At 36.4% G+C, this 23145-nt stretch overlaps 1 protein-coding gene across 2 annotated transcripts in view; it reads left to right on the top strand.

Annotated features, from left to right (window-relative positions):
• Window positions 1-22173, top strand: part of LOC128991311 (multidrug resistance-associated protein 1-like) — a 38843-nt gene extending 16670 nt beyond the window's left edge. For both annotated transcript variants that reach the window (XM_054414111.1, XM_054414110.1), the window contains 21 exons: window positions 49-186; window positions 682-828; window positions 1563-1647; window positions 2401-2600; window positions 3355-3531; window positions 4920-5087; window positions 6655-6835; window positions 7631-7742; window positions 8357-8498; window positions 9075-9294; window positions 9609-9829; window positions 10315-10404; window positions 11293-11383; window positions 12093-12201; window positions 15744-15870; window positions 16643-16741; window positions 18076-18222; window positions 19414-19572; window positions 20146-20312; window positions 20417-20611; window positions 21680-22173. In XM_054414111.1, the coding sequence (XP_054270086.1) occupies window positions 49-186; window positions 682-828; window positions 1563-1647; window positions 2401-2600; window positions 3355-3531; window positions 4920-5087; window positions 6655-6835; window positions 7631-7742; window positions 8357-8498; window positions 9075-9294; window positions 9609-9829; window positions 10315-10404; window positions 11293-11383; window positions 12093-12201; window positions 15744-15870; window positions 16643-16741; window positions 18076-18222; window positions 19414-19572; window positions 20146-20312; window positions 20417-20611; window positions 21680-21794 (3090 nt within the window). In that variant the 3' untranslated portion in view covers window positions 21795-22173. The remainder of the gene's footprint in view (window positions 1-48; window positions 187-681; window positions 829-1562; window positions 1648-2400; window positions 2601-3354; window positions 3532-4919; window positions 5088-6654; window positions 6836-7630; window positions 7743-8356; window positions 8499-9074; window positions 9295-9608; window positions 9830-10314; window positions 10405-11292; window positions 11384-12092; window positions 12202-15743; window positions 15871-16642; window positions 16742-18075; window positions 18223-19413; window positions 19573-20145; window positions 20313-20416; window positions 20612-21679) is intronic.
• The last annotated feature ends 972 nt before the right edge of the window (window positions 22174-23145 follow it).

Genomic DNA, 23145 nt, shown 5'->3' with positions numbered 1-23145 from the left:
ATTTGTTAACTCGTCCTATCTACACTAACAATACCTTATATTTTTCAGGTCTTGAAGCTTTATGCTTGGGAACCTAGTTTTGAGCAAAAGATTACTAAAATAAGGCAAAAAGAAGTCAGAGTGTTGAAAACAGCTGCATACTTCAACTCTTTCAGTATGTTTGCCTTCTCAATGACTCCGTTTCTGGTAAGTTTTAGTTTAGTGAATAGTTTCTACGCTTTATCACTATGCTGCTTTAGTGCTGCCTTGTCACAATGCTTTAATACTGTAGCTTATGCTTTTGCTCTGGGTCGGTTGTATGTATCTACCATTTTCAACGTAGATCATTCAAGAGAAAATATTACCACTTTTTATGTCAGCAGCAAGTTTTGGTGTGCCTAATGAAAATACACCCCAGTTTTTACATATAGCATTTAGAGCTAATATGTTATATTTTTTAACAGTTTTTCAAAAGAATAGATTGGTAGGTTTTTTTTTTTGTGAAATTCTTATCGATTACTTTATTTCTAACCATCGTTTGGATTCCAGAATAAATAATTGAAACAAAACAATTAACTATATAATTAATTGTTTAGTTTTCTAAATTTTATAAGCTGCATAAGCTCAAAAATTTTTTTTGTTAGCTGGGTTAAGAGGGGGCTTAAGAATCCAGCTGTGAGTAATCTTATGTGTTTGTTACAGGTAGCGTTGGTGTCATTTGCAACTTTTGTACTGTATGATGACCGCAACATTTTAGATGCGGAGATTGCATTTGTGTCTCTGTCTCTTTTCAACATTTTGAGATTTCCTTTAAACATGCTGCCACAAGTTCTTAACAGCATTGTTTCGGTAAGAGTTCATGCCATAGCATAATCTTCAGGAGCCTAAAACTTTAATCTATATAATATTACAATGAACAAGAGGTTGTGTATGTGTGTGTGTCTTTCTGTTTGTACGAAGTAAATGCAAAAACTACTGAACCCATTGGATTTAAATTTTACACAAATAAAGCTACAGCTCTTGATCGTTTTTGGGTAACTTCAAATAGGGAATAGAAAAACATTATGTTAAATATTTTGGTACCCTGACCTCAAAATGTGTTTTTGGTACATTACAAACCATTAGAAATTAGAAAGAATATTATTAGAGGGTTATTTCCACAGTATGATGAAAATAGTTGTTTATCACATGGAGTGAAAGTGTGTTTTTGGTACTTAATCAAATCAAACTCGGCTGTGCCTCGCTTGTAAAACACGATTGCTTACCAAAAAGAGTCACTTTCGCTCCTAGTGATGAAAACTACTATTATCTAACCAAGCAGTACAATTTAATTTTGTTGGATGATTTTATTAATTATTTATTAGTTTTGTTAATATGTTGGATGTGTTACCATTTCATACAGCATTTTTGAGGAACTAAAGTTTTCTTTTCTGTATCCTGACCCCGTTGCAAAGCACGGGTGTAAAGCACTATTAATTCAATATAAAATTAACTATTCACATAATTTAATCATGAAAATCAATGTTGACCTTTAATATACATTATTGAGATGTACATCATATATCGATGATTTATTATTTCAGACAGCTGTATCAATCAAGAGAATCAACAAGTTCTTGAACAATGAAGAACTAGATACCAAATCAGTGTCTCACGACCCATCAGAACGTAAGTACAATGATTTTGATTCTCCGTAAACTATTTTGTTAACATGATACACATGATGACGAGTAATTTTGTCGCCACTAGCTCTTTCCAGTGGCGAGCGACGGGTATACTCGTCAAAGCGCTGTTTACTGATGATTTTTTCCAATGCAAAGTTAGCCACTGCCGTGAGATGTTGATTCGCTTGTCGCTTATTGTGCCAGTGTTACACTTCAATCTGGTATAATTTGTTTTTCAGATCCGACTATTTTATCGGTGGTTACTAATTTTTTGTAGTGTGGGGGTTTGGTTTGGATCTAATGACATGCAATAGAATGACGATAATTAATGTACTTATCGCAATATATGCCTCTCATTTGGATGAAACTAATTTCAAATGTTTTGGCGCACCCATCCACGCAGCACAAAAAAAGCAACTCTAAGTCATCCTCACAAAAACAAACTACATAGAAAAACCAATACTAACTGCAAAATATAAGACAAATCAAAACGATCTCCATTTGCACTGTGGGGGTAGTATAGAGGTATGCAGATACAAGGAGTGGACAATGTGTCTGGTATTTAGCTCTTTGTACAAAATTTTGACGGATATTAAGTTAAAGGCTAATTATGTTTGATAAATTGTTATGATAACCCTTCAAATAAAATGCCATCACCAAAAATTAACTTCAAAGTGAATCTGTAACAGCCACTAGATTATCCAGGGAGTTCTTGTTTGTCGGTGTCTGTGATCTACTATCACGTGATGTTTGCCAGGTGATGTGGTGGTAGTTGAGAATGGGACATTTGCCTGGGATGGAAGTGACGACAACTCAGTGGTGCTGCGCAACATCAATCTGCGCGTGTCTCCGGGCCAACTTATCATGGTGGTCGGCTCTGTCGGCTCTGGCAAGTCCTCCCTGTTGGCGGCCATCTTGGGTGAGATGGACAAACTGTCTGGCCGAGTGAATACTAAGGTTTGTTTACCCTTTGTATGGTTAGTTTAACAAAATAAAGAATCAACTTGTAGTTGTAGCAAGTCATATGACAATGATGATCATGTTGAATTGAGCTTCCAATAGAGTACTTGTGTCAATTTCTGATTTATGTAGCATGCACCAGCTTATGCAATGACAACTTTCTTGTACATTAACAAACTGTAATTGTATTACAAACCAAGATACTATGACTTTGATAGCATCTCACTCATTGAACATGGTTCATTCAACATGGCTCATTCAACATGGTTTGTATTTCAACAAAAATTGGCTACAACTGGTCCGTAGTTGGGATATCCACCGTACCCCATCTAAAAGTTTCTACTCAATAGAATAGATTAATTATTTATCACAGTTTCATTGTTACTTTTAGCGAATTTCCCATATAGGGAATAAGCTATTTTAATTTATTTAACTCAGTGGTGTAGTTATGAAACACTCAGTATAGAATTTCTTTCCTGTTAGATTTTTAATGTTCCTTCTAATGGCAGGGTGGAAACTCAATTATTTCTTTGATTACTTGTGTTTCTACACTAAAAATTCCTAATATTGTTGCTTATTAAATGAGTGAGTACGCTTTGAAAAATAGTTGACAAGAATGCACATCAACGCAGGACAAAGCACAAGGTTTCTGTACACTAAAGAAACTAAAGCAGTAGTTTTTTACTTAAGGACATTTAAAAATCACTGCTGAAAGTGTTAGGTTGCTTAACTGATATTGCTGTACTTCTAGGGGAACATAGCTTATGTCCCACAGCAGGCTTGGATGCAAAACGCGACTCTGAGGAAGAACATCACCGGACCATCTGAGTTTGACAAGACAGCGTTCAGACGAGTGGTCAAGTCTTGTGCACTGGAGCAGGACATAGGCATCCTGCCCGGAGGGGACTTGACTGAGATAGGAGAGAAGGTAATAGTTTTGAGTAATTCTCTATTTTTCCTCTCTATGTGCATTTTTACAAGAAATAGTGAGAATGAGAAGTTTCACACTTCCGCTGGCATATATATATTGTACTCAAAAGTAACATAAACAAACGTCTCTTTACAACTATCTAAAGTATAACTGATTAAAAACAGGTAAAAGCTTTACCTGACGCGTGTTGCAACCATGGAATTAATTAACGCTAGAATTAATTCCTACGCTAAGGCTCGAGGTTAACCAGTGCTTTTAGTGCGGTAACCACTATGTCTGACCAATGGTTGAGCAGTCTAAGGCTTAGTCTCTCCTGCCAGGAGATAGCTACATAGGTTGATGGTTTGAATCCTGTGTCCGTTAGTCTGATGTGCAGCTTATGAGGAGTTCTACCTGTAAGTGGCAGAGCTTGTTCTGAGAGGCCCACATAAAATAATAAACAGTATCATCAATCTAACACATACTTTCTCCCATAAGCTTGTCAACAACCTTTATCGGGTCAGCAGTGGGAGTAACTATGATAATTTTGTAGGAAAAAAATCACAAAAGTTGCAATAACTTTCAAACTGTGAGTGTTACATCAATGGGGGGGTTGCATTATTTTGTTTGGAATTATAAGGACCATAACACATTAATTTGAATCAAAACTGGCTTTTTTCTTAAATAATTTTTTGTAATTTTATTGGATATTTGATGGGAAAATAACATAAGTTACAATAACTTTTGAACTGTAATTTTTACGAAAATGGGATTTGTACCATTTTTTTCAGAACCTAAAGGACTATAACATACTGAATTTTTATCAAAATTCGTTCAGCCCGTTTTTGACAAAATCTGATTTTTCCGTTATTTTATCGGTTTTTATCAGAAAAACACCATTAAAAATAAAAATTTTGAAAAAACGAATAAAAAACTCCTAGAGATACCATGAATTAGTACCTACATATGAAATTTCATCAAAATCGGGCAACAGGTGTGGTCTGTAGCTCTGTACACATCCACACACACACACAGACATCACTTCGAAAACAACTTTTTTGGGTTCAGGGGGACCCAAAACGGATATATCCACCAAAACTCAAACTCAAAGATTTTGACAAAAAAAAAAAAAATACTTTCTCTATAAATAGGGGGAGAAAGAAAAAATGGATGAGCTTGGGAAGAAGTTGACAAGGTCAGTGAATTGTTTGTGAGTTAAAATCCTAAATATCATACATTTTCTTCAATTTGCTTGTCCTTACTGTATGTGTGACCACTGAAAGCATAATTTTAAAATATTTTGAATTTGTATATTTATAAGACGAGAAAAACTAATATTATAGGTATAGGTAAATCCCTGAATAATCAATTGAGTTCAAAGAGGATCAATAAGAATGTGTTTGCAGGGTATCAACTTGAGTGGTGGCCAGAAACAGAGGATCAGTCTGGCCAGAGCTGTCTACAGTAAAGCTGACCTTTATTTGCTGGATGATCCACTGAGTGCAGTGGATGCTCACGTAGGAAAACACATCTTTGAAAATGTCATCGGACCTAAAGGCGTCCTGCGCAACACGGTTAGTGGATTTTTCACTTGGTAATACATTTTTTAATGCCTCCTCATTTCCATTATGCTAGGAAATCCTCCTACCATTGACATTGTTTACTAAGTAGAGATCCCATCTATATGGGCCAGCTGTCGCCATTTTTTTTTTATTGAAAAATTAACATAGTTCTGTGAGCCAGTCACAGAATGCTAGTGTCTAATATACAGTAGAGTCTTGATTATCCCACATAAACCGGCGTGGCAAAATCGAATAACATGGAAAATGATCAAAAACGACGTTTGTTCTGGTGCTGTGACCGTGGGTAGAGTTGACGATCGCACCACGAGCATTGGACAAGGCCTTGACCACAAGACTTGTTGACGATGGTGCCGTGATCGTGGGAGATCTTTGCGCTAGCTTTTGTGACCAAGGAATGTGTTTATGATTGTGCCGTCAGCATGGGACATGTTGACAAATTGCGATGTTATCGCGGGAGATGTTTAAGATGATGTCGTAGCCGATGATTGCCAAGGAAGGTCAGATAACCGAGACTCAACTGTACTATTTCTAGATTATTATTTGTTGTTGACATAATTGATGGGTCATGAAGGTTTCCATAACTCTCAGTATGCCATTCCATCAGTTTGACTTGGTAAAAAGGTTTTTCCTACAGTCACGTGACAAAGTGGCTTTCCTTGCACTGATTATAGCACAGAAAGTTGCTAACTACTGCATCTACTTACCTTTGCTGTACACTATTTACTTCTGCCCCAAAGTTTTTTTTTTTTTTTTTTTTTGCCGCACACCAGTATTCCAACCAAACAACACAAAACAGCGTGCTTTTATTAGGCACGTAATACATGTATGCTTGAAAATAAGTTGGCAACATTAAAATATATTACGACTACGATCAGCTGGTGCAGCGCTTCCTATTTTGTTCAATTTTTGGATTTAACCTAACCTAAAAAAAGTTGTACAGTGTTTGAAAGACTAAAATTATTTGTATGCTTTATAATTACTGTAGGAAAAATGTAATGTGTAACAAGAGTGCACTTTCCACAAACATTTCTCTTGTCTGCAGCAAAGTGCCACTTCGCTGAATTCATCGATTCGACAGAAATCAGTAATTTATATTAGCATAATCTGCCGGTGGCTCACATTAACTACGATGATTTTGAACAAAAAACTGGTGACAACTTTAATATGGAGATGGAATATAAAATTGTTGTTTCAATAGTCAAAGGTAGCTAGCAACCTACTTAGATAAATTAGCTCTAAGTACAAACCCTGAAATAGTACAAAAAATGAACAAGAAATAGCATTTGGGTCCTGCAGAACAGACCCCACTCGTGATCAAACTTGCAGCCTCAGGTTTGAAGGCGAACACTATAACCATTCTGCAACCCAGGTAATTAAATCCATTTCAGTTAAATTATTCATCATTAAAATTTTGTGTTTTTAATGATTTTGGGGGGGATTTCACCATTAATGTGATTATGAACAATTAAATTTTCTGATTTGACAGTTTTGTTCCGGGGTATATTATAAGCTGTAGACTGTTTACAATGGTTTATGAAATAAATGGTCAGTGTTGTAGACAAGGGTGCTGGTGACTCATGGGGTGGGTTTCCTCCCGGAAGCGGATCTCATAGTCGTGGTGAAGGACGGACAAATCTCCGAGAGTGGAACATACAAACAACTTGTCCGCAACAAGGGCGACTTTGCAGACTTCTTGCTGCAGTATCTGGAGGAAGCTCAGGACTTGGATATTGTTGATGGTTTGTAAATTACTTGTTGTTGAATGGATCGTAAATTGTTCGTAGTTGACGTCTATGATAGTTTCAGGTTTTAGGTCTATTTACATACGAGTATCAGTTATTATCAAAAGTAATATGGGAGAGGGCTAATGCGCTGCAATATCAATTACCTAAAACTCTCAGATATAAATACGAATCAGATATCAAATTTGCATGAGCAACAGCTTTGTTTGTTGGCATCATCAAGTACCAATGGCATGACTGTACGCAATAAGTCAAATGTCCCTGCAATTGACTGCCTAGCGATGTTATTGTTTAGTGTATAGTCTCTAACATTGTGTTTGGAAGTCATTGTGACTCTCTCTGGGGATCCATAACAAGAACACAATCTTGTACAAGCTATAAACTAAATTCCTCAAATGAATCAACAATGATTCCATAAACACTTGTAAATGTCTGGGAACAGCTTGCTTATCATTATGAATTGTGTCTCATGACTAAATATACTAATGTTTATCACTTTTAGGCCTTCATTTTTCAGTTGCTCATTGATTTTTAAAATCACTCAAAATATATGACATGTTATAAAAATGCTGCATCAACAACATAACATAAGCATGTTGGTGCACATTGGTATGTTAGAAACGGGTGATGAAACCATTTTAGTTTTTCATCTTAGAAAACAGTGGAGGCAACTTGTTGGCGAGGCCAAAAACCAACTTAGATTTGAATGGCCAAGGAGGTAGGTATGGTAAGATAGCAAAACACATTTAAAAAATACTGTATTCAAATCAAATTCATATTTATTGTCTACAGAACTGGATGGTATCAAGGAAGAGTTGTTGAAGGATGAGTCACTGAGAGACAGATATATGAGAGCCATCTCTGTGAAGAGTGAAGATGCTGGCAAAACACCGAAACTTGAGAGGTATGGTCTAAGAGTCATCAAAGTATCTCATCTTTTTTGCTCCATGATACAATAATCTTGACAAAAGTCTATACAAGTCTTTTGTTGGGTATACCTTTTGGTGTTTATGTTGTCTTGAAATCATAAAAACTTTGTCGGCCCTCCTCTAACTTTATTGCGGAGAAAACTTACACATTGTGTGTCTGCATGGCTCACAAATATTTTCTATTGTCATTTTAAGCATCATAACATACCTATGGAAATTAAACTGGTGTAAAGCAGATCATATTTTGACAAAAAGTAGGCCTTGATATAGCAGTTGTCTTACAACATATATATATTGGAATATTCATTTGGCTAAACAGGAAACCCCTTTTGAAAGTGTGAAATCATTAAGGAGAATTTTTACCCAGGAAAAATGATCATATGTTTGTCTGAGAGAATGGGATTTTATCCTTATCCAGAAACATTAGATCTAATGTTGCTGGAAATCATGGCAATATGATGTGATTTGTATTAAAGTGTTTGAACCTTTTTTTTAAGATTGATAAACAATTATTTTTATGATAGCCTAATTATTTAATAGTATTGTAGCTTGACTTCAAGTTTCTATCTGATATTGTGTTTGATTGAAGGCAGATGTCAAAGGAATCTACAAAGTCCAATGGCTCCGCTGTCAGTTGCTCTAAAAACTCAATAAACAAGGAGGGTTCTGACGAACCTGAGAAGCAAGACAAGAAGAAACTCATGACAGTAGAGGAATCAGAAACTGGAAATGTGAGGATTAATAGTTTTATACTTGATTTATGGATTTACAGCTTATGGTGTAAGCCATCTGGTCACACCATTTGTCACTAAGCAGATTCTCATTGGTATTTTTCTTGTTGGACTCGTAGTCAGAATAGTGATCAAACCAAAACAACTGCCATGCCTACAAAGTTAAATTAATAAACGAGTACCCAATGTGCTGTAAAAAAAGGCTTACCAATCTATCACTTACTGCCCATATTTGATAAATGATTTTCCTCTTCCTTAAAAAAAAAACAAAAAAACTGCCAGTCACTATTGACTACCAATATCAGCTTTTGCTGCAATCAAACGACAGTGAAGCATCATTATAATACAAGTCACATTAACAAGCCATAGTGATGAGAAGCTCACCAAACTGATCTTAAACTAGAAACTCTTATCAGTCCATATTGTGTTTAGTAAATCAGTAACCGACCACAACCAACAAATCACCACTCACTCTTAACCAAGGTTTTACCTTTAGTTTATTATCCATCTTCACCAGTCAGTTATATCTTGTCCCTGGCAGGAATACAACTCTAACCAAGAGATGCAATTTTGTAGGTAAAGTTCAATGTGTTTGTGTACTACATGAGAGCTATCGGAATGTGGAGGTCCATGCTGGCGATTGTGGCAGTGTTCCTGTACCAGGGCTTCACAGTGACCACCAACTTGTGGTTGAGTGAGTGGTCCAGTGACCGCAGTGTCGTGGTCAACGGAACACAAGACATCTCCAAGACACATATGTACCTGGGCGTCTACGCTGGTCTCGGATTTGCTCAAGGTATGTAGACAGGAATGTAAAGCAATTGTAATAATTTGGATATTTATTCCTGTTAAGGCAATAATTAACACGTTCGCTGCTGAAAACCTTTACAAAGGCGCTCCTAAACCGCGGCCGTGTGCTGGGCTCAGACAGACGTAATATTTGGCAGGTGAGCACACTACTGATATAGCAGTAGGCCGCAAGCAGTGCCAGTGGCGCGCTACTGCTATAGCAGTAGGCCGCAGTCAACGTGTTAACAATAGTCAGTAATGAATACTTGAGATTTTTATATGTTCAATCAATATACCTACATGCTGTTATTTACATTGCAGCTCTATGTAACGTGGTGTCCAATATCACCCTCTCGCAAGGTTGTCTGATTGCGGCTGCATGGCTACATCTCACCATGCTGAACCGCATCGTACGAGCTCCCATGAGCTACTTTGACACAACACCTCTCGGTCGGATCGTCAACCGGTTCAGTCGAGACATTGACGTATGTGACTCCATCCTCTCCTTTAGCATTCAGGCTTTCTTGGGACTCGCTATACAGGTAGGTTGTTCCACTTTTATTTGTCAAGTTGTCATAATATGTTATTTACAATTATAGGCTGGATACAAGGTTTATATTACTTAACACCAAGACCAAGTGACAACTGACAAGACACATGATACAATTTATAATACCTTTCAGACTAGTTTGTTGATCCATGTAGTCACCGACATCACGTCACAATGATAAAAACATACATTGTGTACATATTTAAAGCTGAATATGAATACAAAGGTGAGTATAGAATGGAGTGTACAGCTTTGTTACTGACTTGTTTCTTCGGCCTGGACCAATTTGTAAAGCTTACTGACCGGTATCAACACAGAAAAATGCTAATTCTTCTCAGGATTGAACTAGCGTCTTTCTAGTTCTCATAGCAAACACTAACAACAACTAGTTTGTTACAACTTGTAAACTACTTGTAAAATAAGTTAAACATAAATTAAGTATGAATATGTTATCTGACCACATTGTTTTGATTTCAGACAATTGCCACCATTGGAGTTATAACCTATACTACACCCATGTTCATTCTTATTATCATACCGATCTTCATCATAAACTTTTCTTTGCAGGTAAGTTCCGTCTGATTTACCTAATTTGTTATTTCTTTGTCCGCTGCTATAAAATGCAGTACAGTCAAACCTCTATAAGACAAATTTCAAGGGGTATGGGAAAAATTTGTATTCTTAATAAAGAGGTTTGTTTTATCGAGGTTTAACTGCCTTTAATCGCCTTATAGAGGTTTTATAGACATGCGAAACAATGACTAAGGAAGGAAGAGGGATGGGTGGGTGTTTCATGTTGAGACAACCTTCTGTTTGTTTTGAAAACTACATACTATGGAGGTTAAGATCACGAGAAATTTGTCTTATAGAGGTCGCATTTGTCTTGTAGAGGTTTTGTGCTAAGAATATTCGTTGTATAGAGGGTAATCAGTCATAGCCCATGTCACAAACAATCTCAGTCTTATGGAGGTTTTTAACCTAATTACTACGTTGTATAGAGGTGTTTTTAGCATTGCCTTTTGTAATAGTTCCAAGGGGATTTTAAAACATTCGTCTTATTGAGGAATTTGTTTTACCGAGATTCATACTAGAAGTTTGACTGTAGTATAAGAGTGGGTTTCTTGTATTCTGTTAGACTATTCAAATTTGAGTTGTAGCTAGATAGAAAGACTCGGCTGCAAATAGAGTTTACATTTTTGCTGGTTCACAATAAAGTGAATTCAATGTCACTATTTATTAAGCGTAGGATTGTGATAAACATCACCAATGATTGCCCTGTTGTGTTGTGTAAAGGAAAATCTGTGATGGGCTTTTAAACAGCATTCAGCAGTAGTTTTACTTAACTCATATCACACTTATTTTGGGATCAAATTTGAATAGTTTGAGAACCCAATCTATTAAAATAGTTTTTATATTTTTAAGGTGGTTTTTATCTTTAATGTTTGGTTTTTTCAGCGCCTCTTTGTAGCCACCTCCCGTCAGTTGAAGAGACTTGAATCCACAAATAGGTCTCCAATATATTCTCATTTTGGAGAGACAGTACAAGGTATTGTAGTGGATTAGTAATAGGTTCCAAACATTAGTTTAGAATTAGCTTACATTAAGTTAGTTTGTCTGGGTCTAACTTTAGATGATTGGTTGTCTTGAGGCTTACTTCTGATTTTTTACTGTTTTTAAATGAGTTATACAAAATGAGTAGACCAAAACAATATAAGCTGATCAACTGTAAGTGCTATCATTATTTCCAGTATGGGATTATAAATAGTTGCCTTTTAACACCTTCGCTACCGATTGCCACATATATGTGACGCTGCGGTCATTGCCACGAACCGAGGTACACAAAGACCACGGGCCAGTGATGCAGCAAAGTAAAAAACAGTTTTGCCAACTATCAAATGACGTCACTAATCATCATATCTACAGACCAAGTGACGCATTTATGGGACAGACATCCCTGTAAACCACTGCAGAGAATTCAGTGCCTTCAAATAGACAGTTACAAAGATAAGCTTTTTAATAATAATAACATGGGACACCGAAGCGAATATGCGACGTCAGTCTATTTTAATGTGACCAGCTGTCGCATAATGCGATGGCAGTCTGTGGGTAGAAACCGGCCGTCTCATATCTGCATCGCTGGTATATATATATATATATATAAATTAGTACTATTGCAGTAGCGAACATTTTAAATCAAGTCTTTATTGTTGTGTTTGTATTTACCGTACGTACATTCTTATTTTTTCACTTTTTAGGCGCTCAGTCAATCAGAGCTTACGGACTACAAAAAGCGTTCATATCAGAGTCTGAATACAAGCTGGACCATTACCAGATGTGCAACTATCCTAACTTCATAGCCGCAAGGTATTTATGATTGTAAACTTAAGTCCACTAAATAATACACCGTGTCCCAAAAAGAATGGATCAAATCTACAGCTTAATATATGTGCTATTGAGGGTCGTAGGAAAGTCAAGTATGGCTTGTTTTAAAGCTGACATCTTTAAGTTTTTTTCCGTATGATTAAAAAAAAAAACAGCTGTCCATTGTTGTGAGCTCGCTTGAATTTTTAAAACATAAACAAACCACACAGTTGCATATTATGAATGTGCAGTTAAAAGCACAGCGTCTTGAGTGGTTCATTGAGACTAAATCAGTGGTTAAAGTAAAAAGAAGATTTCAGACTGTATACAATGTAAATCCACCATCCAGAAACAGTATGGAACGATGGTACAGGCAGTTTAAGGTGAGCCGACCCCTCGCACCGCCCCCAGACGAACAACTATTGGAAGCATGCCCCCCATAGTGACAGTGCGAGTGGCCGCCCCACATCCCTAACAAAAATGAAAGGCCGTGGGTGAATATCAAAAAACAAACAGTTGTCAACAAAGCCTATAATTTTCAAAATCTACAAATAACATCAAACAACGATCATTTCCCCATTCAAAGAATTTATCAATTTTAAATAACACTTTTCTCAAAAAATTTACCCTTCCAGATTACAAATGGTAACTTAACTGTGAAAAAGTTAGGCCTAACTAATAATTTAAGGATGGTAACTGCAATATAAACTTTGAATGAATTAACAATTAAATAAATAACAATTAAAAAATAACGATGACTATGACACATAAATAACCGAAGATGAATTATTTTGGGGCCCCTTTAAATACAGTCCTTTTAAATATTCATGCCTAAACATAAAACTTGCGGTAAAACTACAAAACTAACCAGAAAAACTTGTGGTCTGACCACACAAAGCTTGGCCAAAGGCCCAACAAAACTCTGTTCAATTCCAGCCTCAGAAATGGGTCTAGCGCCTTGAAAAACAAGTAATTGGTAATTAAAAGTAATTCCAATGCACAGAAGGTGCTTAATACTTGTTTTTCACTAGCCAAAACCCACTCAAAGCCTGCTCAACATGTGGCTGAAGGCCAAAACTAATTCAGAAACTTTCTAACCTAAACAAATCAAAATATCAATCAACTTACTCATCTGACGTCTACGGCGCACAAAACTACATCAGAAAGAGTTAAGGCAATGAAGATAAAACAAACTTCTCTGACGATGGACGCAGATACATATTTATGCACATTAATAACAAAACAAACTGTGTGTGTAGTAATGACAGTCGCTGTCCTTCTGCCGAAAATGTGTCCGACAGCGGAAAAATTGCCCCGGGGTCTGCAGGACTGCTGCCAGACCCAAACCGATTGAGTTCCGGCGCAAAGCCAGTACTCGCACTATACAAAAAACACTGAGGCGTGACATTGGTGGGACGCTTGGCGGACAAGTCACGGCTCAAAGGATTCTGGAAACATCGGCCAGACGGATGAAACCTTCCCAGACAGTTGGATTGGTCGCGGCGGTCCCATACGGTGGCCTCCTAGATCTCCAGACATTACGCCTTGTGATTTTTTTGTATGGGGATTTGTGAAAGATCAAGTGCAACTCGCCGATCTCAAACTTAGATTAACTTAAAGCAAAGATAAGGGAAGCCTTTGGAAACATATCCAATGAAATGCGACACAATGTGTGGTCTGAGCTTGAACACCGCCTTGACTTTCTCCGAGCGAACAACGGAGAACATGTAGAGGTTAGGCGGTGAAATTATGTTAGGAAAAACTTAGAATGTTAAGAAATAAAATGTATATAAAGTTAACTTTTTATCTTTAAGAATAAAGTGTTCATGTCAGTTTACTTTTGATCCATTCTTTTTGGGACACCCGGTACTTACTTACTTACTGGAGTGGCCACTGGTACCTTAAGAGGTACTTGGCCTCGCCCACACACTGCCTCCAGATGTCTCTGTCTTTGGTGTCATTTTCACTCCTTCCCAGTCTTCTTACATCTTTTTGTACTTGATCCTTCCATCTAAGTTTGGGACGGCCTCGTGGTCTCCTGCCTTCGGGATTTCTATCAAGTACATTTCTCGTAGTGGAGTCTTCCTCTCTTCTCGAAATATCAGAAATCAGAAATCCTTTATTGTCATTAAGCAAAACAATCTTGCAATAGACATAGTCACATATTATGGTAAAATAGGGTTACACAGTAACCCAGTCAGACTAGATTAATAAGCTAATATCACAGACAATAACAGGTAAAAATTTAAAAGTTTAAAAGTAAAAAGAAGTATATGACCAAACCATCTCAATCTTCTGCTCTTGACTTCCGCTATGATGTCAGGGTCTTTATAGCGCTCTCTAATCTCGATGTTATGTCTCATTCTCCATATTCCATCTTCGAGCGTCGGGCCATATATTTTCCTGAGAACCTTGTTTTCAAATAATTAAATAAATAATTAATTAACATATATCACTAAGTTTCTCTAGATAAGTGAACGTTTTTATATAGTTCCTCTTTGAGGGTCTGCAGTGATTTGACGACATATTTTGTTCAGAATTTCAAGTCTAAACACATTTAAGGCACTTATTATACGGTAGTCGATTTTATTAATAGAAAAAACCACTAAACGTCCTCCACATTATTCATTTAATATTTTAAGGACACCTACTCTTTCAGTAGGCTTTATCAGAAGAAATAGTTATTTGTGTAACTAGTGGTGAAAGTGGCACTTTGCTGCACACGAGAGCAATGTTTACGCACGAGCCGCAGGCGAGTGTGGAATGATCTCGAGTGCAGCAAAGGCCTTTTTCACTCGTGTTACACATTATATTTTTCCTACAGTCACTATAAAGCATATAAATAATTAGTCTTTCAAACACACTATGCAACACGTTTTTAGGTTCAGCTGGCAACACAAATGGTGCCCTAGAGAAAGTAGTACCCGCGGTCCATATCACTCCGCTATTTTTCCTCGGCAAGAAATGTGCTCCGCGTTTTGATAATATAGTTCCGTATGTTTTTGTAATTTGAAGTGGTTTCCGCGCCTAAAAAAAAATGCTTAAAAGGTATTTTCTTGTTTATTAAGATCGTAGGAAGGTTTTAAAAACGTTTAAAAGAAAAGTCCAGAAAGTTCAGAAATACCGAAACTATAAACACGAAATGACAGGTTAAATCGTAGTTATAATAGTCAATCAGCTGCTCATAGTATAATTATCTTTGAGTGTTGCCAACCTATTTCCAAGCGTACACGGATTACGTGCATAATGGAACCACGCTGTTTTGTGTTGTTTCGTTGGAATCCTGATGTGCGGCAAAGTATAAACCGTACGGCAAAGTATAAACCGTACGGCAAAGTATAAATATGCAGCAATTAGCAGCTTTCTGTACTATAAACAGTACAAGGAAACCAACTTTGTCGGGTGACTGTAGGAAAAAATATTGGATAGTTTGCTGGGAAAGTCTATTACAAAGGCAATGCATTACAATGTGTCTGTAATCGGTTTGACTTTTCCTCTGTTTTCTGGTATTTTTACTGTTAACTGATGACTGGTGATGATTCTAGGTGGCTGGCAATTCGTCTGGAAGCTGTTGGTAACTTTATTGTGTTCTTTGCTGCGTTGTTTGCGGTGCTTTATCGAGAAACCCTAGACCCCGGACTGGCTGGACTTTCAATCACATATGCCTTGCAGGTAACTCTTGTCAATGGCGACTCATTTGTCAACTCTTTACATAAATTGAAACAAAAATATGCTTACCAAACACAGTAGTTCAAAGGTTACTTCTGGAGCCGAACATTCTGCACTTACCCATCATTGGCTTATCACCAGACTTAACAGTTAATCTATTATAATAGGAAGATGAAGTTAAAAAAATTAAAACACAGAAAAAATCACCTTAAAAATTGTGTATATAGTTATATAGTAAACTGTATTAAACACAAAAGAACCACTTGTCATATTTTACTACATTTTGTGAACTATCTGATGCAACTCATTATATTTTGAATTCCATTCATAGTTTAAATATTTGTCTTTTTACAATGTTTAAACTAGACATTAAATTTCAACATTTTTAACCTCTCTTATGGCTATTCACTAAGATAAAAATTCTCTGTGGTAATACAGAGGGACCTCAATATCCAGTCTTCCTTTATAAAATGGGTCACACTCAACAATTTTTAAATACCCCTAATTCAGTGGCGTATTGGGGTGGAAATGACGTTCCCACTCTGCTTTTCCAAAAATCCCATTAAATGGTGAGAATTCCCAGTATTCCCACACTAGAATATTTACGACTACCGCACTAATCACTCGCTATTGCAAACCGCAAAGAGAAGTCAACTTTGATAGCAATTAAGCTATATTTGATCATCCCAATGAGATACTTGATATTGAGGAACCACTGTAATGCACAAAAGTACACAAGTATAGAATGTTTTACAGAATGTTGTACCTTGTTTAGGTAACCTCATCCCTTAACTTTTTCACCCGGACCACAGCTGATGTGGAAACGAACATGGTGGCTGTGGAGAGGATCAAGGAGTACACCCAGATATCCCAGGTCTGTATGAGGGATTAAATATTCTCTTCATATTTTCGCCCATACCCAATCATGCTATGGTTGAGTGAAGCTGATGCTCAACACTAGTGATGTGTCAAAACCAAACACATATCGTCATGATCTCCATTCAAAACGCTATCTAGAAATGCTAACTGTTGGTTTCTACATACATCTTCACAATTCACCGGTCAACAGTTTTTAATAAATCTTTCTTAGTATCTGCAATTGGAATGTGGAATTTTATTCCTGACAACATAAAATCCATAGAGAACCATGCAAGGTTTGGGGCAGAGATAAAATCTATGATTTTGAGCAGCAGGTATGAATGAGTCTCTGGAGCTGGTGTGGCGGGTTGTTGGCGGCTTGTGTGAATGGACTTTTTAGGATTAGTAAATTTAATTTCAACATGTTTATAATATGGTACTTTAGATTATTTAATTTTATTAATAAAGTGTTTATAAAAGATAGTTTTATTTATGTTTTAGAGGTTAAGTGGAAGAGAGGACTTGCTAGTCCTAATTTCGCCTCTTAAATAAAGACATTTTTCATTTCATTTCTTCAATGAATGCTGAAATATACCTTAATACCTAGAACTTAAGATTTTTTCAACTTAAGGTTGTATAAGAAGGGACACTTTGGATAAGGTTTTAGAGGAATATTTGGTTGGTTAAGAGATTTAGAGAGCCCCTCTCCTGCCGATAAACAAAAGCTCTAGAGGAAAAGAAATGTAATTGTATGGTTGATTCCCCACAGTAAAAGAGTGAGGTTGGTCAGTACCCCATCACAATGCATTGTATGCATAATTTTCATTTCAATACATAAGACAGTAAATGTACCCTTGTTCTCACCAATAAATGGATCCTTAAATGCATTCGAAGGATAATGTGTGTGTGTGTTAAATTTACGTGTCAATTTACAAGTACCGAAAGACAGAGTTGACGGGAGCCTCACTTGGAACTTCAAAGGAATTTTTTTCTTTTGAAAAAGATTTTCACCTATAATCTGATTGGGGGACAAAATTTTGTGTCAAGATGTGTCTGAAGATTGAAAATCACAATTTCACCGCAATCTTGGTAGAAGACCCCGAAAAACTCTCCGAAACCGCCAAAGGTGTCTACGATTTCTCCCGGATCACAGGAGACGTTTATGATTTCGCCACAGTCATGAAGACGAAAATGATCCCTCTGCAAACTCGGAAGATTGTCACCATTACATTTAAAAAACTACTTTCACTCTCCCCTCCCCCCACATCTAGATTTTTTTCTAACCCCCCAGCCTCAGCCTCCACTGAACACTAACATACGTATTGAAACATGACTGTTGTCTTGTTGTAGGAGGCTGCCTGGACAGTGGAGCCTGTTCCTGAAGCCTCATGGCCAGACCAGGGCCAAATAGAGTTCCGGGACTACAGAGTCCGGTACAGGGAAGGTCTGGAACTTGTTTTGTCCGGAGTCACCTTCACCATATTGCCCGGAGAGAAGGTTGGTACACAACACATCACACAACATTACCAAAGAGTATCAGTCTTATCATTCTTGCAACACCCTGCAGAATGAGCTGCCAGGTGGTTGGATGAGGTTTCAAGATGTAGGTCTGCTCAATGATTTTAACAATCTTTACTACTCTATTCTGTATAAATAATTGTTTAGTGGACCAGTAAAAGACAATAATTACAATTCTGCCATACTTGACTTCTTTGAGATACATTGAAAGCATAAATCATCTAAAAGTAAGAAACAATAAACGAATAAACCTTCCATTTACTGTTTAGACTTTCCAGAAGCCTGGCTACAAATCACATTTGCCTAATTTATAATTTGTGATAATGTCTAAAAGTAAAAGTACAACATATATTATCGTTTCATTATCTATTTGAATTTTTCCTTAAATTTAAGACAGGTCCACATAAATAAATAAATAATAAAAATGTCTTTATTAAGCGTTTCTCTGGTACACCAGCTTTTCAGAACAACTTTCGCCACTATGCTAAATATTCTACTATATGGCTGTTATACACTTAGACAATGCGGCATGCACTGAGCAGTTGTTGAATCACAAAACTAGTATGGATAGATGACGTCTACTCGTCATTCGCTAACATAAGTGATCGTTGTTTCCCGCTTCTAACAGTCATTACATATCCATCAACGCAATAAACAAACTTCTTGCAAAGTTTGGAATAAAGCAAAGGGTGTGAGCACCTCTGGAAAAAAATCGGCAAATACCAACACAAGTAGCTTGCCATTTATAAAATATTCTATGCTTGTATGCTATATTCTATATTCTTGTATTCTATGCTATATTCTATTTAAAACTTGTGAACACCAACTTATCAAACCCCCTGCAAAGGATATATATTTATTTTGGTAATTTTTCACCACTTTTACCTAAAGAAATCAAAACAGCATTTTTTCCATTAACTGTCCGAATGACATAACTTTAATTGTTTAACAAAATTTTAGTGTTAGTAGTCTGATTAATTAAACTTGGCTCAAAAACAAAATATGGACCAAAAACTAACGTATTAGGTATAACACAATTTCTTTAGAATCACACTAAGGTTAATAGTTTAAAATAACTTTTTGTTGGTTAGAAGAAAATTGTAGGTTAAGTTAAAAGTAAAATGGAGATTTTTGAAAAAAATAGCTACAATATTGTAATAACCCTGACAGGTGGGTATTGTGGGGCGTACTGGAGCTGGCAAGTCCTCACTTACTCTGGCTCTGTTCCGTATACTGGAGGCCGCTGGTGGTGCCATCTGTATTGATGGGAAGAACATTGCTGCTGTCGGGCTGCACGACCTACGAGGTCGCCTGACCATCATACCTCAGGTGGGGTTTTTCAAGCATTTTCATGATTTTACACAATTCATATCCAATCAGGTTATTATCTTCTACTTCCTAAGCAATCCAAACCCATTAAATTTGTTGTGGATATGTTGGAATTCGTAATCCTCCCTCCAGCACCAAAGTCTGAGGTGCTAACCACTACAGTAGACCTCCTTTTTGTTCTGATACCTTGGGATTGGACCCTTACCGGTCTAAAAACAAAAACACCATCAGAAGTTCATAAAAATGGGAAGATGTGTTTTCACATTACATAGTGTGAGAAATTATGAAGCTACTACAGTAAATCAAAAATATCCATATGTACCAAACAGCTCTTAACAAATTGATTGTGAATACATAAAAAAAAAACACCTGTGTGAGTATTACGAAGGTAGCTATACGAATCATCAGAACAAGGAGTAGTAGGCCTATACTACAACTAGTTTATAAAATTAGCTAACTGCAACTCTGTGCTTATGATTAGATTTTCTTAGTGGCACTTAATGCCCGCTTGAGAAGATACGGGTATTTCAATTTAAACAAATTTTTCAATCAATTGTTTACAATTTGTACCAGGACCCTGTGTTGTTCTCGGGAACTCTACGCAACAATTTGGATCCATTTGACTTGGCCTCAGACCAAACCATCTGGAAAGCCTTGGAACTCTCCAACCTCAAGTCGTTTGTCACCTCTCTCCCCTCAGGGTTGAATCATCTTGTCAGTGAAGGCGGGGAAAACCTCAGGTATTGTCTAACATTTTATTTTACTTCAATCACATTTTACAAATTGGAAACCTAGCTTTCTTATTTAAAATCTTATTGTTTGCTCACTAACCATATTGTCACAGTGTGGGTCAGAAACAGCTGATCTGTCTGGGACGAGCGTTGCTACGGAAGAGTCGAGTGTTGGTGCTGGACGAAGCGACGGCTGCGGTGGACTTGGAGACGGATGACATTATACAAAAAACCATCCGCAGGGAGTTTAAGGACTGCACCATACTCACCATTGCACATAGGCTTCATACCATCATGGACTATGACAGGTGGGCTTGAATAGATGGAATATCCTCGAAAACTATTCATTTCTAATTTCAATGAGATATAAACTATTCATAGTAAGCTAAAACTTGTCTCCAAGGCTTGGTTTGTAAAGCCACAGGCATTTTGGGGACCCCTCCCTCCGGTTTATATTTTTTTACTGACGATATATTTAAGTATTTTTAACACAAATTTTTAAACTTCCCCACCTTTTCGGCTGTACTTGTGTCTTCAAAGAGTTTTATGACTCTATTATCTGAAGATAGAATAATTAGAGAAATAATGTAGGATGTAAGTATCAAGTTTCCAATAGTTGTTGCTTTCTATACCTTACATTTTATAAATTAAGTACTGCTGATTTTCCTGTTTATTTATTATTGCCTCTAGACGGTGATTAAATAAGTTTTTCATTAAATGATATATAGGAATAAATTTTCTAATGTTTTTTTAACAGTGTAAAATATCATAAATAAATATTATTGGAGTGCAATTTTTATCAAACCGTAGCCAAAAGATTAACTAAAATGATTGGAAATCATTTTTCCTACAGTTACCTAACAATGTACATGTTCTCTCACTGATTTGAGAAAGCAAAGTGGCCAATTCGCTCATCAGTGAGACAATGTTAACATTGTCTCACTCTAATTACTTTGTCTCACTCCAGATTTGCAATGTGAAGGCACAAAATAGTGAGCGCGTATCATGCAGGCAACGTCGTATGCGCGTGAAACACGTTGGCAGCACTGGCTGTAAATCAGCTGGTCAGCTGTTGTACTGTTGTATTTGTCACTTCACGTTAAATGTTATATTAAAAGTTCACTTCAGTGTAAAAATAGGTTATGTTTCTTCACCAATTTATTTGTTTTATGGTAACTGTAGGAAAAGTATAATGTGCAACTCGAGTTCAAAGTACAATTGCCTCACTCGAGAAACCATTCCTCACTCGCCTACGGCTCGTGAATAAGGATTTCTCTCGAGTGAGTCAATTGCTCACTTTTCTCACTAGTTGCACAAATAACTATTCTGATCTAAATAGTAACTATCATCACATATTCTGTATAAATATGTTGCAGGATTCTTGTGCTGGACAAAGGTAAAGTGAAGGAGTATGATTCACCGAACAAACTTTTACAAGATCCAAACACTATATTCTACAGCATGGCTAAAGAATCAGGGATAGTAACGTAACACTATTGTTAGTACATTGTGTACAGTACTTACTTTAGGTTAAGTTTTAAGAAAGCGCCAATTGGCTGATTAAGGATTTTTTTATAACAGTTATAGTCAATTAGAGAAAATTAAGAGCTCCGGAGCTCAAAGAAATGCAAATAAAGACCCTAAATGACACAACTGTGATGTTTATACTTGTATTTTAGTGATGGTCGAAACTATAAATTTTGAATCTTTAAACAAACAAAAATTTCGAGTAAAAGCACTATGCCTTTAGCGGGATAGATCTTATGATTTCTTTGTTTTGATTTCAGAATGTTGATAAAAATTATAAATTTTGAACTTGGAATCCAATGATATAAATAAATGACACTTAATCTAGAACTTTTTAATAACATACTAGGCAAGTTTAATTTAAAGATAAAAAAATATCCTATTTATTTATTAATTATTTGAGAGAGGGAAATGAATAGTTTGTTTTTATCCACAATGGTATAATAATGACAGAAACAAGTTAGTTGTAACGATTACATTTTGATTTAACATCATGAGGTTTGACTCTTGGTTTTGTTATATCAGTATTGGGCATATTTTTAAACTCCTGTACTCTGGTCCTCTGAGATAAAAGTATGTATACGGTACTCTAGTACTTAACAAAAATCCTTACGTACTTAATTAAGGTAGTTTTATATGTTGTTTTATCTATAGTCTTAATAAATGACATGTCATCATCTTATGAGTTTTTATCCGGTTATCCTTATAAACATTGGTATATATAATTAATTTCTTATCAGGGCTCTACAACACAAGATATGAGCATCACCAGTTCTGGAGTTTACTAGCAATGAAAGTGTTTCTACATTAGTGGGAAAGTTGATGTGAGCATTGGGGTGTTAATAGAGATAAAGCGAACATACAATATAGTGCCCTGATTCTTTGAGTGCCGCAAAACGATTTTTTAAATTTGACGACCTTGAAGAACTTGGTGTGTGAGTGGCATGACCCCCTTTGTCAGTTAACCTCTACATCTTCCCCTCAATCAATCAATTTGTTGACATAAAATAAGGTTACTAACCTGTTGTCAATCAATCCTATATTTGTTGTGTTGTGATGAATATAGTTTTGGAGTTAAAACCCCATTTTCAAGGAGGGGTTTTTTCCTTGGCCAGCCTTGCGTGCATGTACATAACTTTTTGTAAATCTAAAGGTTTCCAAGTATGTTTATGTGTGATTATTGACAACGGCAAGTGCAAGAAGATATTATGTTTGGCAATTTGACGACTGAAGATTTTAAAGTGGGGTTTTAACCCCGAAACTATAGTCATCTTGATAAACATAGGATTGATTGACAACAGGTTAGTAACCTTAT

The sequence above is a fragment of the Macrosteles quadrilineatus genome, unplaced genomic scaffold, assembly GCF_028750875.1.
Source record: "Macrosteles quadrilineatus isolate MER2022 unplaced genomic scaffold, UCM_ALF_1.0 Scaffold_4__1_contigs__length_99947679, whole genome shotgun sequence".
In the NCBI taxonomy this organism is placed as follows: Eukaryota; Metazoa; Arthropoda; class Insecta; order Hemiptera; family Cicadellidae; genus Macrosteles; species Macrosteles quadrilineatus.
This window is presented reverse-complemented; position numbering and strand designations above follow the sequence as displayed.